Raw genomic sequence first — 17,619 nt, forward strand, 5'->3', positions numbered from 1 at the left:
ATAGCACTAGAGACATTATCCACCATACCCTCAGCTTCCTATAGATCTGTTAAGCAGTGTGAAGTGTTGTATATCATACACAGCTGCATCGCAGGGGGAAGATTACTGCTGCTTTACATCACTGCAAATACACACACCAATTATGCGCCATTATCTCTGTTGATTTTGAGGCCTGGTTGTAGCATGCTAATTTACTGTACTTTATAGTCGACGTAAGAGTAGAAAGGGTACATATCACCTCAGTGTCCTTAGCAGCAGCTACTGTAAGTCACTTTCTTAGACTGTGTTGGTGTGTCCTTGTTTTGTTTGAGTTTTGCTTGGTTGGTAAAGCACAGGTTTTCCTCACCTGACAGGACACGTTCAAATCCAGAGTGAGTCAACACAATTTATCTGCTTGTTGTCTGTGAAATAGACTTTATATTTGTAGCTGATGATATGAAAATCAGAGAGCACATTATAGTAAATGGAATCTCAACAGCGCTGTGTATTTGGATGTTTGTTTAAAGTAGATAAGAGCAGAAATGAATAATTTTCAGGAAGTCTAATTGATTTTTGCGTACATTAGGTGCTTTATGATGATGATTACCAGCCATAGGTCATAGATTATCCGTATTTCATTTATCGTGTCATTACTGTGCAAATGCTATGGTGAGCAGCCCCGCTCCTCTCAAAGTCTGAAGATGAAGATTGTGCCGCACAGATTGCGAGCCTGAAAGGGAGAGCAGGATAAATGCAGTTTGAAGGCAAATCTCATTAATAAATGCTCTTCTTGTGCACACTGCCTACATCTGTACTTCAGTACAACAGTTAAGTGAAATAAAAAATGAAGCAAATACAACTTGGAAGACACGGACAGGGAACGTAGCACACGGTGTTCTGTATAGAGTTAGACATTCTCTCACTCAGGTATTCCCATTTTCCTTTGAAAGTACTTCATACACAGAAGTCACTGTGAGCATCAAATGATTTTCTCTCCAGTCTTTTCAGTCAGATGTACCTGCGCCACAAGTACCAAAAACTGAAGCATGAGAAAGACTAAGCGCCATCATTCCTGTTACAGCTGACTCTTTTTTTGAACAACAATCTGACCCATGTTGCACTTGAGATTTTTTTGCTTCCAAAGTCAAATGCAGAGCCAGTGCAGCCCCTACATTTAAAAAGTCAGCTTCACAGGGAGCGGGGTGAGACACACTCTTAATAAAAATCACCAGTCATAGGAATAAAATCCTTAATTATATAATAAGCCAGCCTACTGGGGGCTGTGCAGACAAGATAAGAGCACTAGCTGCACACTGTTAGAAGTCCTTAAAGTTAAACAGCGGTGTCAACTCCAATAGATGTGTCTTTAGTGAGATGGCTTCATTTTTCTAGAGTGCTTTACATGGATATCTAGAGTATGTTTCCAGGTGCTTCTAATGGACCTAACCTGTCTAATACAGCTTTGATAGATGAAGCAGTGATATGTTTAACATGGTGACAATGATCCAGTTTGTACACTGTCAACACATTGGATTTACTGCACTATTTTTTTTCTTGTATTACACAGGCTTCCTCTCAGGCATCATAAGCTCATATATACACAAGATCGAGCATTTTTCTGTGGTCGGAAGATTTTTCTTTTTAATACAGTTTTTTTTTTTTTTTTTTTTTTCTCACAGTCTGTCTTTGAATGAGGGTGAGATGGAGGGTTATGTGAAGCTGACAGCAGAGGAGATTGCTGTTAAGAGATCACTGCATTTTTCTTTCTCCCAGACTGTTTTTTTCCCTGTGTTGCCAGTGTTATTGGCCTTTAGTAGGCATCTAGATTTTCAAAAGACATTTTATTAGTCTGAGTTGCTCTTACTCACAGGGCAAAGGTGGTAAGTCATGTACAGTATTTCTTTTTTATCCCCCCTGAGTTTGGACCTGCAGATGAACTGGGGTCAAGCTTTTATATTTCCCCCTTATGCCTCCTTCTCTTGTCTCACATACCTATTTTGCCTTATTCCTCACCAGCAGTTACAGCAGCAGACTGGAGAGCTGGAATTATGGAGAATATTTTTAGCCGCTTGCTATGAATCACAGGTCATATAGGAAAGCATAAAGTAGCATATTTCAAATGTCTGGGTTCAAAATGCTCCAGTAAAATCTGAAATCTGTAATATAATAATCCTGTGTTACTCTTCTTATTCAGCAGTGAATGTTGTTTTACAAGTACTCCTTCACATTATGCATGGCAACATTGACACTGCAACCTTACTAGTTTATTAGCATGGTGGAAGTATTTCTAGCAGTGTGCTTGTTTTGTGTTGTGCATGATTATACAAAGTGAATGTCACTCCTATGCATAATACACACAGCATGTAGATTATACTCAGAATATCATACTGGATTCACTCTCAGTTTTTCAAAAATCATGTCAAACCTAAATCCTGCACCATCAAATTAAATTAATAAGCAGTAACTATCTGTAATATGAGCTATAAGCAAGTCCTTGGAGACAAACATGAATCCAGTAATGTGTTCTTTTGATTTAAACGTTTCCTTTTGAGTCATAGCAAGTTAAGAAGCATACCGATTGTTGTTGGGTGTTTCTGATCTGCTCTGCTCCCTGTTGTGTTTGTATGCAGGCACCAACCCGTCAAGGCCCGGAGGTTTCCCTGGTGCTAACAGTCCAGGGCCCGTGGCTGACCTGTACGGACCTAGCAGCCAGGATTCAGCTGTGGGCAACTACATCAGTGCTGCTAGTCCTCAGCCTGGCTCTGGGTTTGGCCCCAGCATCACAGTGAGTACTCACATGCAGACCGCCTGTCGTGTCTGACCGCACCTTGAGCTCAGCTCTGTGTCAGAATACCACCACTAAAATTAGACACTAAGCCAATGCACGCTGATTGTGATGTTCTGTAACACGAGGCTTTTTATCACAAGGAGCAGAGCTTACTAATTATAGGACTCTTCAACTAACTAGATCAAAATAACCACCACCTGCCTTATAGCAAATACCTTAAATTCATTTGAGTGCAAAGCAACCAGTCAGTACAGTCTAAGAGTTTGGGTTATTCCTTAGCAGAGAGCCACCCACTGTCATTGAGGTTCAGAGGTCCCATAAGCACTTTGTACATCAGGGTAAACCCTGTCTTAGCTCTCAAAGTTATCTGTGTCAAATGCAAATGTTTATTCCCCTTAGCTGTTGCACAAATCACCTCACTCCAGACTCTGTGTCACCTTCCCAGAACAAATTTTCTTTATTTTTAGAAGCCCATCTGTCCCAGAGCTTGAGTTGCGCCGACACAGGGACAATGCTTCCAAGCAGGTTTTGCCTCTCCCGGTGTCCTTGTCCAGGTGTAGTTGCTCAGCCAGGTGCTGCTGCACTTTTCCTCTTGCTGATCAGTTAGCTGCCAATTGCCATGTCAACTCATAGCAGGGCTAGTAGAGGTGACACTAACAAAGAGGTGTTCTCAGTCCGACTATGTGAATGTACTCTGTCTTGTCCTGTGTGTGTCAGTTTAGTTTCAGCAACTCGTTAATAATCCCGCCTCTTGCTTTCACTGCAATCAAAAACGAAGCCAGTGCAAAAATGCTTGGAAGGCCCCAGTGACGGTGAAGACACAACCTGGCAAGATAGTGGCACTCAATAAAAATGGGGAGATGTAATTTACAATGTAGTTTCCTCTTTTATTATAACCCCAAGCCCTGGAGAGATCATCTCAACGCCTATAAAATGTCTGAGGTGTAACTTCAACCAAGCTTGACATAAAGAGGCTACCTTATTTAGCATTTATAAGCAGTATATTAACGTTTAATAAGTCATTTATAACACATTAAAATGTAGTTTTATGCAATGATAAAAACATGAGTTTTTTTATGAATGTACAGTATTTGTGAATATTGATAACTTCTTCTGTGAAGACATGTTTTTATATCATTCATCCTATCTCAGTGTTACCAACAGCGACTGAAGTCAAACTTGCCAACCCTCGCCATTTTTACTGGCCTTTGCTGGTTTCCTCCCAAATTATGATAGATTTTCACACCTTTTTTCCTTTTCGTTATCACATCTTGTTTCTGGCAATTTACTGCTTGTATAAGCCCTAAGACCCCCCCTCTTCCTGCTTCTCCAACCCTCTGGAAAAGGGCGCCCATCGAGCCCGCGTGAGCCAGGTGTGGCCAGTGGACACTTTGTTTCTTTGCTGACCACGTTACTTGTGCATAAGTCAGATGGAACGCTCTAGCGGGGGTTTAAGGGCTGCCTCAGTGGCCAGTGGGAACCCAGCTTGCCCTCCTCCACCGAGACAGGGTACCCAGCTGTGTTCTAGAGACTGTGAGCCTCTCATTCCCCCTGCTTAGGCATGCAGGACCCAGGGGTGTGGAGGTCCAGGGAGGACAGCTGGCCTTGGGTGCCTGGCCTGGGCTAAGCCTACAGCCTGGCCTCACTCCCTTCTCCTGGAACTAGGCTGGAGTGTCAGGGTCATGAAGTAAACACTAAACCAAATTCAATGTATTAAACAAAAAAATGCTGATTCAGTGTACCTGTCTTTTTTATTCTTTGTAAGTCAACAGAATGGGGGCATCCAGTAGCTCACCTGGTACAGTGGGCACTCCATGTACAAAGGCCACGTCCCTGCAGCCATGGGCTCTACCCCAACTGGGTCATCCCCTCTCTCTCTCCCCCCTTTCATGCTCAACCTGTCCTATCTAATAAAGGCAAAAAAACATAAAAATGATAATTAAAAGTCAACAGAATGCAGAAAACAAAGTCCTGAAACTGGTTTTGATGTCCTTCCTGTTTTTGAGGTCTCATGGTTGGCAAGTCTGACTTAAGTGCAACATCATCTAGTTATCTTATAAATGTTTCAGTATTGCTAAGTTACCTGTCGAACAGCAGGTAAACACTGCGTAATGTGTAACCCAAATATTCAAATGTTAGTGTCTAAATTCAGTCAAATCAAATGATTAAGCCAGAAGCTCAGATTCTATCTCATGTTCAGGACCTTGTTGTCAACGAAGGGATGAGGCTTAGACTCCCCAAAAGAAGACTCAATCAGTGATCTGTTTACTTTGCTCGTGTGCTGGTCCACCCTGGACCTCACTGAATAATTAATCTGAAATTTAACCATGTGAATTTTATGGCCCCTAGCAAGGTGCGGCGAGGCCAAGCTCCGCCACTCACCACCAGGCTTGTTGGGGGCATGTTTGCACTGTTTTACATGACTGAACTGAGTGACACAGTATACTTTATGAAAATAACACCTGCTTTCTGAAAGAAGCTAATTAATGCGTGGCTTAACTGAGGTGGAATAACAACAAGCCCATTAGTACTGCGAGAAAGCGCTGCAAGACTACAGGGTGAAGACACTCTTTCCAGACTTTATAGTCCACATCATTATTGAATTTACTTCTGCGGCAACCAGAAAGTACAAGAATACTCCATTTTGTGGAATTCTAGCAGTTATTCTTGTACTTTTCAAGTTGAGTTTAAGGCATGTTTATCAGGAGTTTTCATCATGGTATTTATGGTTGTGCTTTTGTGGTAAATTGTGACTTGCTTTGTGGTTTTGCCACAGAAACAGTCCCACTGCACAAACTGATAAATCTCCTGCAAGAAGGGTAACGGCTTAGTGAGGATGGAGTGAATGTGAGACTTACATAGCAGCAGTGTTGTCGGTATGGGATAGTGTCACTGGGATCAAATGTGCAAATCGCTCATGAAAAGATAAAATGGCTCATTTTAATTTCAGTAAGTTTGTGTAATTGATTTATGATATCCAAACAGAAACAGAGCTTAACAGAAAAAATACACTTTATTGGCTTTTTGCTTCCTAAGCAAAGCCTCTCTTATTAATTGTTTTAGCTCCACTGGCTATCTGCAATAATCTGTTGGTCTCAGTGTAGGAAGCAAAATATTTGTTATGAAAGACCAGGCTGGCTCATTTTCAAAGCAGATTTACCAGCAGATAGTTTACAAATGGAAATGAGCCGATTTGTTTCCATTATTTTCCATTTGTTGCAACAGTTTGTAAGCATGCTGAGATAGAGAGTGTAAAAACATGTCTTTGAATGCATCAAATACATTAAACCCTGGATAGAAATGTTTATCATATTTACCTTAAAACAGTCTAAAAAGGGCAGATTTATAGAAGAGATCAGTGGAGAATGTACTGTATTTTACCCATATAATAGAGGCCAGGTTTTGTGATTCCCTCGCAGAATGTCAAATTGTGCCTGTGATACCACGCACTAAATCACCACTTCAGAATTACCCAGTGAATCAAACAGAGTGCAATAAAGCGGAGAGGTGATGCCGCGGCCCTGCAACTCTCTGCTCTCGGCGAGATGATCTCTCTCTTCAGAACATTAAAATGGGAAATGATTCAGAACTAAAATGTGCTTTATAATTCCTTTTTTTTTTTTTTTTTCCTACTGAGGATGCTATTGAACTGAATACACGTAAGATCATCATGTGTCACAACCTCATGGTTGACTTCAGAGTCGCTGATTTGTCGCTCAGTCTCACGCTCCAGCGAGTTTATTAATCCCTTTAGCCAGTATCAAAACAGCCACTGTGAAGAAGCAGTAATGAACTTAACTGGATTTTTTTTATGCAAGACAATTAGAGTGCAATTAGTTGATTGAAGTGATAAAGACAGATAATGGCTGGTGAAAGTGCTTCTCTATTCAATCCAAGGATTTCTGCAGACCTGTCAGCAGCAAAATTCACAGTATCCTGATAAGTGAGCTACATAATGAAGTCCATTCAATACACAAAAACACAGTGATCTTACTGAGGGGTGTTTGTGATCCTATTCTCCACATGCTTTCAGATTCAATCAGCTGTGTATGTCAGCATGAATGGGGATTGTGTGTGTTTTATTATCTCCCCCACATATTGTTTCCTCTTTTTTTCACTATGTAACCTGAGAACGATGCTGGCGTAGAAAATAAAACAAAGTTACTGTATCTTGGATGATTTAACACTGTATATACTTCATTATTAGTATTAATAATATTTCTAACTCTTCTTAACATCTTCTACCATTAAATGAGTCCTACTTCCTGTAGTCATTTTGCAGTGTTTCTCCATTACAAGAATATACAATGAACTTGTATAATGTATATGACGATAGTCTCCTGCTCTGCTGCTGAACATGATCAAACTGAATCAAAACGTTCACAGTCATGATATGATACTCACTTTTTCTTCCCTTGAAATGCATACTGACAACAGCACTAACTGTACACTTTTAGGGCCCGTTGATTGCGACAGCTTTTACAAATGGATACCATTGAACAGGTGGCCGGTTGCCATCTCATCAGAGGTATTGCATTTTATTTACTGTGCATTTCTCTCTCTAATACATGTTCATCACGTCATTCTTTGTTTATTCACCTCCCTCCAAATGACAGAGCTGGTAGTAAAGTGCGAGTGTGACGGAAGGTTTATGTCTTCATAAATCAGAGGGCCTCTGTTGGCGAGGCGGTCTGCGAGACGACGGCAGGAAAGATTATCATCGATTTAAACAAATTCAATCATGATCTGTTTGTTTGTGCGGCTTGCCGTGGGAAAAGTTTATACTTCAGTCACACACACCCATCTACCACCGGTTCTGCCATTTTTCTTTCTTTTTTTTCCTTCTTTTTAACATTTTGAAATGTTTCCATTTTAAAAAAGTCTTGCACATATTTTCCAAGGACAGAACTCTGATCACACCTCTTCACCGCTATGACACTAAAATAAATCCAAAACTTTTTACTAACAAGTCAATGGCCTTGAATCATTAAATATTAACTAAGCAGTAAATGTCCACGAGGAACCAAACATTTCAGTTTCATCATGTTTATTTTGTCTCTGTAATTCATCTTTATTGTCAACATGTCCCTCACATGTTCAGTAGAACCACTGTCATCTATACAAACCCATTCAAAATGTCTTGAGCTTGTCGTCTGCTTCCAGCTAGTGTGTTTTGTAGATGTGATGTGTGGTGTGTGTTGAACTCATTTGTGCACACACAGGCGTAGATTTCAGGGGCCAGATGACAAGCCCCCCTCAACATTTAGAACATGTGAATTTGTCCCCCCCAGTAGAAACATGAAAGTAGCAGAGGTCTTTCATTTTGACAGAATTAAAGACATTTACACCTTAAATTGATGCAAAGATCCCTTCTGTCATATGTGTCCCCCCACAATGTTTAAATGAAACCTACGCCCCTGTGTGAACATGTGTGTTTAAATGATTGTTTAATGGGTTATTTCCCACTTAACAATCTACCCAGCTAAGCATTACAGCTATTACAAGTCTCGGCGGTAGCGGCATATGCATGAACATGATTGCTAAGTTAAGAAATGCTGTAACTGAGAAGTATAGACTTTTCTAATTGTGAACATACAGTACAGGCCAAAAGTTTGGACACACCTTCTCATTCAATGCGTTTTCTTTATTTTCATGACTATTTACATTGTAGATTCTCACTGAAGGCATCAAAACTATGAATGAACACATGTGGAGTTATGTACTTAACAAAAAAAGGTGAAATAACTGAAAACATGTTTTATATTCTAGTTTCTTCAAAATAGCCACCCTTTGCTCTGATTACTGCTTTGCACACTCTTGGCATTCTCTCCATGAGCTTCAAGAGGTAGTCACCTGAAATGGTTTCCACTTCACAGGTGTGCCTTATCAGGGTTAATTAGTGGAATTTCTTGCTTTATCAATGGGGTTGGGACCATCAGTTGTGTTGTGCAGAAGTCAGGTTAATACACAGCCGACAGCCCTATTGGACAACTGTTAAAATTCATATTATGGCAAGAACCAATCAGCTAACTAAAGAAAAACCAGTGGCCATCATTACTTTAAGAAATGAAGGTCAGTCAGTCCGGAAAATTGTAAAAACTTTAAATGTGTCCCCAAGTGGAGTCGCAAAAACCATCAAGCGCTACAACGAAACTGGCACACATGAGGACCGACCCAGGAAAGGAAGACCAAGAGTCACCTCTGCTTCTGAGGATAAGTTCATCCGAGTCACCAGCCTCACAAATCGCAAGTTAACAGCAGCTCAGATCAGAGACCAGATGAATGCCACACAGAGTTCTAGCAGCAGACCCATCTCTAGAACAACTGTTAAGAGGAGACTGCACCAATCAGGCCTTCATGGTCAAATAGCTGCTAGGAAACCACTGCTAAGGAGAGGCAACAAGCAGAAGAGATTTGTTTGGGCCAAGAAACACAAGGAATGGACATTAGACCAGTGGAAATCTGTGCTTTGGTCTGATGAGTCCAAATTTGAGATCTTTGGTTCCAACCGCCGTGTCTTTGTGAGACGCAGAAAAGGTGAACGGATGGATTCCACATGCCTGGTTCCCACTGTGAAGCATGGAGGAGGAGGTGTGATGGTGTGGGGGTGTTTTGCTGGTGACACTGTTGGGGATTTATTCAAAATTGAAGGCACACTGAACCAGCATGGCTACCACAGCATCCTGCAGCGACATGCCATCCCATCCGGTTTGCGTTTAGTTGGACGATCATTTATTTTTCAACAGGACAATGACCCCAAACACACCTCCAGGCTGTGTAAGGGCTATTTGACCAAGAAGGAGAGTGATGGAGTGCTGCGGCAGATGACCTGGCCTCCACAGTCACCGGACCTGAACCCAATCGAGATGGTTTGGGGTGAGCTGGACCGCAGAGTGAAGGCAAAGGGGCCAACAAGTGCTAAACACCTCTGGGAACTCCTTCAAGACTGTTGGAAAACCATTTCAGGTGACTACCTCTTGAAGCTCATGGAGAGAATGCCAAGAGTGTGCAAAGCAGTAATCAGAGCAAAGGGTGGCTATTTTGAAGAAACTAGAATATAAAACATGTTTTCAGTTATTTCACCTTTTTTTGTTAAGTACATAACTCCACATGTGTTCATTCATAGTTTTGATGCCTTCAGTGAGAATCTACAATGTAAATAGTCATGAAAGTAAAGAAAACGCATTGAATGAGAAGGTGTGTCCAAACTTTTGGCCTGTACTGTACATGCACCAAGTTGTTAAACAGGGTTTACTTTACTGTAATTATGTATACATACGTTACGCCTGCAGCAAGTTTTGACCTGCTGCTGTTTGTGGTAATTGCCGTCACATTTGTTTCATGCTATCGTGCCTCACACAAGTATTTTATTTGGAGGTCGTATTAATGACCACAGATATCTGTCATTAAATGTCACGGTGTATTTGACAGTATTTATGTTTTCTAATGCTGCTCCTTTGCCTATTTTTTCTTTATCATCCAGCAGAGTATATCTGGTGGCCCAGGAAAGACAGGACGAAGTTTCTAATTGGCTTTGTGTGCAGGTGACGCTATCCAACTTCAAGCACTACAGCGTCACCCAAGCAAAAAGAACGAAAGTCGGAACCACATGAAGAAGAAAAGAAAAACGTTAGTCATCTCAGAAAAATAACAACTGCTGTACTATAATCCAAACCTCCTATAACTTTACAACCTGGTTTGGTATGATGTTTCACGTCGATTTCATTCACCAATCTCCTTCCTCTGTTAGCTTTTGTTTTTGATTAGTTTTTAGAGCCGTCATTTTAGTTTTAACCTTAATTTTGTGTCCTTTTATTTGATCTTCTAGTATATTTGTGTAAATGGATTTTTTTTTGTTTGTTTGTTTGTTTGAAGTATGGGGGTCATAGCCAAGAATATCTGCAAGTCATGTCTTCATCTTTGTAGTGTAAAGGAGAAATGATTGGATGTTCCATTCAGTCTTTCCGCGAAAAAAAAAAAGAAGAAGAAGCTCAGCGTGGAGAGACTCGGAGAAAAAAAAATTAAATTTTAAGGAAAATTTAAAGAGGGTATCTAAGTAATAAATCTTAGTAGCTGTTTTATTTCTTGTGATGTCTCATTGTTAACCATAATTACCTATTTTTGGGCAATACAAAGAGGACTCCAATATTTTTATGGTCCTTTTTTATAAGTGTTGTTTTTGTTGTTTAGAAATATATATATATGCTATAACAAATTTCATATAACTACATTGTGAATTCAAACTTGAGAAAAAGAAATGTAGCTGTACATATTATTCCAGTCACTGCATATAACCAACTCAGTGAGAGAATAGCATATTTTTGTGATGGTGTGTCAAAAGAACATGTTATAGCGTGTGAATAGAAGAAAAAGCTGTAAACAGTTATTATTATACTTTTTTCTGCTGGAAGACGGTATAAACAACCCCGGAGACAAACAGAACACACTTGCTCTGTAAATACTGAAGCTGAATAATTTTACAAGTGTCATACCAGCAAATTTACAAAAATGGTGAGTTAAGTCAACACAGTTTTAAAGAAATAAAAAAAAAGAGCCTGATTGGTATCTTTTGTCTAACTGTTAAGATATCAGTATCATTTTAAAGAGAGAGAGAGAACATTTCAAAGAAAGAGAGATAAAAAAAAGAGATTTAATCCAAAGCACACTGTACTTAGATGTGAAGATTAGAACTTGAACCAGGCATTTTACAGTGCTCTGTGCATCCTGACACTTTTATACTCTTGAGAGGAACTTGTTAGTTGTATGTTATTGTTTGTTTCATCCTGCTTGTTCCTGACTCGTTTTTTTCGGAACACAATATCTGGGCTCTGTGCTAGAGCCTTTTATGTAATGCTTGTTCTCTGAATCAGTTCTTTTATGAATGAATTAGGAAAGTAAACATTTTGATACCATACCTCAGCCTTTGTGAGTTCTATTGTGGAATCATTGGCAGGTTTTAATTTATTCTAGTGGCAAAATAAATGAAAACACTGAAAGGTAACAAAGCGAGTAATCATTGCACTGTGAGTAGTGAAGTACAGGCCATTTTTCCTATTTGCACATGTATATGTCGGCTTTTTAAAAGAAAAAAAAACGGCCCTGTGCTTTGGGATAGTATGAAGGATTTTGGGGTTAACGTATTCTCGACTAGACAAACACTTCAGAGTTTTGAGGTGAGTTAACAGCTTGGGAAGTAGTAACTGATATGTTGCAGTGTGGATCTCTTTATATATTAGACCCATGTCTCATCTAAGGATATTTATACAGGGTTAAAAGATGACACTGAATTATTCACTCTCTGTCGCTGCACCAGGTTTTACACAGTATGTGTGGTTGATGATTTTACTCATGACGAACATTTAATAATAATGATAATAATAATATGCTCCAGTCCGGTTTTTAAAGTCATTAATGGAATGAATGGTGTGTTTTTCTGAAATACTTTACCTGCTGCAGGTGTACTTGTTGTTTTCGTTTTTACCCACTTCTTGTCTCATTTCTTTGATTTCAAAACAACCAGGTAAAGAAATATGCTGGATACTTCTAAAGTAAATGATATGGAGGTGTGATCAAGTAATAATTTAAAGAGTAAAGAGGAAAAAAAACCCTTGTAATGTTCAAATGTAAAAGAAAATAAGAAATACAAAACTATAAAAAAAGAAAGATGCTTCTTTGCTGATTTCAAGTTTAATCAGAGTTTTATTGATACTTTGTGGTTTATATATTAATAATTGTAATATACTATTAAAATGTACTGTGCATCCATTGCTTTCTCTCTTTCCATTCCCCATCCTCAGAGATCCTACTTCTTTTGTTGATCATTCATGTATTTCATTAGTGTGTAAAGAAATCACAGTTAACTTGTAAACAGAGTGCTGTCTTTGATACCAGTGTAGTGGTCTTTGTTGTTCTCCCTTTGCTCTACCTCTCCTTTCTCTCATATTTATCCCTCTCCCTCTCGCGCTCTTTTTCTATCTCCTGTAATTACAAAGTAGATGTTATATAGGACTCATTATATAATACTTGTAGTGAATAGTGGATTTAGGACCAGTCAAGATAGACCTTTCTCTAAATGATCATGTTATTCTGATATTTGCAGACAATTATTTTGATAGAGGTTCATTGTAATTTATTCCCTGTATGTTTTATTTTATTTTTTATTTTTTTTGTGGTTTGGTTTGGTTTTTGCCACTCTCACATGGTTTCAGCTAACCAAAGCTCTCATGGATGAACAATAGAGAAACAGTTGCTGTAAGATGGAATTGTACACAAGGCATTATTTGGATCCCCACCCTTGAATGTTTTAAAAGGGGTGTGCCATACTACCTTAAATGCTAACGCTAGATATGCAAAACTTTTTTTTTTTTTTTTTTTTTTTTTTTAATTATTTTTTAAGAGGGACACAAGCTATAATTATGGACAAAGATTTTATGTAAAAAAAAAAAAATCATATTTTTTTAAGAAACATACCAATGATTACCACATTAGTCATAATACAGATCATAGTGCAGTTTAAATAGCCTGTTATATCTTTTAATGCTTGTACTCCTCGGAAATATCCCAGAAGCCTTTGGCATTTTTAGAATACACTGTTTATGATCTCATATTTCTTAAAAAATCACATAATTTGAATCTTAGATCTGGGAATTAGTTTTTGTTTTAATTAATGTTGTTCACACATATTGACATTATAGAGGCATTTCTGTAAAAGGAAAGCCCATCAAACAGAAAACCTGTGGAGCTAAAGGATTAGCAGCAGCTGTTAAGGGATGCTGTGTATCAGGGCTGATAAATAAACAGTTAAATTCACACCCTGACGTTGGACTAGCACCCTAAATATCTGCGACTCGTCGTTCTCAGAGCAGAAAATTATAATTAAAATTTGAGTTCAAATGCTCAAAGTTTAACAAGGGAAAAAAAAGACATTTCAAAGAATGTCCACGATTCAGACCTGTTAGATTTACACGAGCAGCTGCGTTTCAAGCAAAAACAAAGCTATTAAAAAGCCTCAAGCTGTGTTCACACTCCGACCGCAGACTGAGTTATTTTTGGAGTATAATTTCAAATAAACACAATTTAGCTTTTATACCCGTTATTTCATTTATTTCACCTCATGGGGTCTTAAAATTGAATACTGTTTCATTAATAAATACCATTAGTGTCTATTTGTTCTTCTCCTCCAGTATAAACTGTCAAATTACATACAGTATGTACAGTAATGGCAGCTTTGTAAGTGGCACTAAAAGACAAATTATTCCAATGAATCCAAAAAGAATAAAGAATATTGTGTTATTTAAAAACAGGCAAAGAGAAATTATCCCAAAACACAATGTCCCATGTGTTAAGCAAGTCTAATTATATTAAACTTTATTGTAAAATGATAATCATATTGGATGATACAGGAAAAATATAATATTTGACACACAAAGGAAAATTATAGATGATGTTTCAAAGTATTAATGCTTCTGTTCGACTCATTTGCACATTATAGTCTTACAAATGTCTCAACATTAGAAAAACAGTAAATATTATAATAAGAATAAATCATTTACCATCTTAAGTGTACCAGTTATTAGACAGGATAAAAAGAAAGTGTTCTTCATGTTCATTTGCAGCATTGTCCCTTTTGTTTATCTGAATATTTTATCACATAATAAACTGTAACTCTAAACCACCTACAGACCAACACAAGAGGCTCATCAGGAGCTGTAGTTGATTCCAATTTTGCTGCCGTTTCCTCTGAAAAACAAATAACAATGCAACAAGTGTGAGATACATTATTTTGTTTCTTACTGTTGCAGCACCTGGTGGCTCTTAGATTATAATGAACCCCTTTTAGATTGAAAAAAAAACAACAACTTGAAATGGCTGATTTTCCCTCACACAATCTTTAAAAAGAAATGGACTCTTCTATTGTTTTGTGATCCTGTAGCTTGGACTTTAAGGTAGCATGGCTCTGTTGCTGTAATTACATTTTATCTCAAACTGACAGCAGTTTACAGCTGATGAATGTTACACATCTTAGTAGACTAGCTTATCCATTTGGGGAGAGGGGAGGGGTCTTGGTTTAAGAAAAAAAAATAATCAAAAAAGAAAAAAAGTCAACCTGGAAGTTGTTGACATTTGTAGTGTACTACCGTATCCATTTAAACTTGAATCTCGAGGCAAGTGCTAGGCAATGGCCAAACAATTTATCCCATCCACTGTGGGAAAATCCCACCCTGAAACCACACGCGCTTCTGAGATTTCTGTCGTCTTGGATTCAAATCTGTTTTATGGATATGAACAACTGTCTCCCCAAAGCCGGGACATCACATGAGGACTGTTCGGGCTCTGCTCTATTTCCGATTAATTACACTGACTTTGAAGGCTCATTGAACGTTCTTGAGCATTTATACCCAGAAGAGGCTTATTCATAGTGGTGCTAATGGTTTTAAACCAGACAATGTGCCCTTATCTCTGAGAGATACTGGATACTGTCACAGTGACCACAAAGTGACTCTCACCGACACCACCGTTTCTAGTGTCGCCTCTCTTGTTTCAGGATAAAACACAGATCGGTTCATGTTCACAAATCTAGACTGAACTCTTCAAGGTGACAGAAATAGCACAAGTTCAACTGTACTGTCGTGTTTTAGGGTGAATTTCCCCTTCAGTCCAAAACCATTGCCATCTCACCCATGCTCATTACTAAATATATACATGCAATTGCAATATATATGTGTATAGATGAATATATATGTGCAATTCCCACGCATTTAAACTGAACAATGTTAGACTGGAGACCTCAACTGTATACAGAATACTCCTCACACAGCTACACCCAGGTTCATATAGCCATTATTAGCTTATGTTCACCAACACGAGAGTTCACCCCTGGCGTGTTGTCGAGTTTGGAGCAGACCGCATGGCCTAGAGGGGAGCCTGGAAGCTCTTCAGACTGCATGGACGGCAGTGTGAGGCTCTGCTGTGCTTCCATGTTTCTGCAGGCTGAGCACAGAGCTCTCTTCACTGCTGTCTGCCCATTCCTAACACTTGCCCCTTTTTTTTATGTTAACCGACTTTTTATGGCGAGAGACAGACAGACTTGACTGACATCTGAAAGCATCTTTCAGGTTATCATATGGCTTGCTCAAGCCCTGTTGTAAAATATACAAAAAATAAAAAATAATAGTAATAATAATAATAATAATAATGGATGGGGGTCTCTCACATATCAAATGTGGAAAGTCTAATTTTATATTTGTATTTTCAAATAATAATATTGACAAAAAATGTCTGTGAAAGGTTTCCATCCTCTACTGTGGTCCAGAAATTGATGTGTCTGTCTGGAAAATAAATAAAATAAACTGAATTGTTATATTACTTGTTTTCACTGTTTCATTGCATTTTTATTTTTGGTAATATATTTGCAAATGGTGCAAAAAAAAAAACCCTAATAATATTTACCTCAGCATTTCAATATCATAAGTAATTATGTGGCAAACCATCACATCAAAGAGACATTCACTCCCCATACTGTAGAGCATCTGCTGACATCCCATAACTGGATACTTGGCTGCGTAGGACAGACTGTTGTGTGTACTTTGTGTTTATTTCAGACAACAGGGTTTTTTCCTTTTTCATTCCACATTTTCACTCGACCACACACTCAGCATATCGGCGCCAGGATCCTTCCAGGTCACTCATAAGTCAGCAGCATTAATAGAGTCTGAGCACCACGGTGCATTTGGGATGGAAGCAGTGAACAAACAAGTGCAGGCGTGTAATTCTGCTGCCCCTCAGTGGTCTCTCCCAGCACTTGGGAAGATGCAGCGCTTTCGGGAGGAATAAGCTCAGCGTCCACCAGTGCTTTATTTTTCATCAGCAGTATCACATGGAGAGTATCAATATTAGCTGAGGCTCAGCGTGTAAACGGCTGAGGATGTGATGAGGAGATGAGCAAACAGGGCTGCAGCATGACGGGCCTTTTAGAGCCTTACAATAGCAGAGACACACACATGAAGTGTTAGGGTTTACCTCTGATGTGATTAGTCCTGCTTTGGCTTGTGATGAAGAATTTCATTTCAGATGCCAAACACAAAAATCTGATTCATTTTGTGGGGTGAACCAAAAAAGTGAACCACAGAAATTCTAAAAAAAAAAGAAGAAGAAGAATTCTTGCTATCTGACATGAACACTGACTTTTTTCCTAAAATCACGCCTGTTCTTAAACGCTGCTTTCTGATTGGATTGTTCCATTCCCACTAAAGTGACTCTAATGTGCACTGTATATCTTAAAGTGGCAATCATAGACATAGCTAAGTATAACTATAATTATGTAATGAGTGCTCTAGAGCACATTGAAAAGATCTTTTTTCTACACATTGACTGTGATAGACTGTGATTGTTAAACATAATGTTACTGCTGCATTGAAATTCAGGGATCAGGATTTTTAATGCGGGTGCTTGTCAGGTGAGACCAACAGTCCGACAGCTTCATCACTCATTCAGACAAGGTGATCTATAATACTGACTGAAATCAATACTGTTCCCAGCTCTGTTTTTCAGAGCCGAGGCGTGAGAAGTTTAGTTCACGCTGCAGTCATTGTGTTTGTGTAATGAGTAGAATGATAATCTAACTGACAGTCTGGAATATTGTTTCACTTTTACAGAGGCTGCTTTTGATTTTTTTTTTTTTTTTTTTTTTTTTTTTGCTTTGTCTGAGATCCCAGTGTGGAGCCCAGTCAGAAGGTATGTGCATATAGCATTTTAAACAAAAAAAAACAAAACAAAAAAAAAACACTTTTGGATGCCCAGTATTCCACTTTTTTTTGTTATATTACAATTTTTAAATAGTTGTAATAAACAAA

At 38.7% G+C, this 17,619-nt stretch overlaps 1 protein-coding gene across 13 annotated transcripts in view; it reads left to right on the plus strand.

The window, feature by feature from the left end:
- LOC117267257 (RNA-binding protein Musashi homolog 2) overlaps nucleotides 1–16,127 on the plus strand; it is a 311,435-nt gene extending 295,308 nt beyond the window's left edge. For 7 of the 13 annotated variants that reach the window (XM_033643040.2, XM_033643101.2, XM_033643070.2 and 4 more), the window contains 2 exons: nucleotides 2,610–2,764; nucleotides 10,251–16,127. In XM_033643040.2, the coding sequence (XP_033498931.1) occupies nucleotides 2,610–2,764; nucleotides 10,251–10,295 (200 nt within the window). In that variant the 3' untranslated portion in view covers nucleotides 10,296–16,127. Of the gene's footprint in view, nucleotides 1–2,609; nucleotides 2,765–7,224; nucleotides 7,296–10,250 lie in introns of all 13 variants that reach the window. The other 6 variants (XM_033643047.2, XM_033643109.2, XM_033643081.2 and 3 more) reach the window with 3 other exon arrangements.
- The last annotated feature ends 1,492 nt before the right edge of the window (nucleotides 16,128–17,619 follow it).

This window comes from Epinephelus lanceolatus, chromosome 11, assembly GCF_041903045.1.
Source record: "Epinephelus lanceolatus isolate andai-2023 chromosome 11, ASM4190304v1, whole genome shotgun sequence".
In the NCBI taxonomy this organism is placed as follows: Eukaryota; Metazoa; Chordata; class Actinopteri; order Perciformes; family Serranidae; genus Epinephelus; species Epinephelus lanceolatus.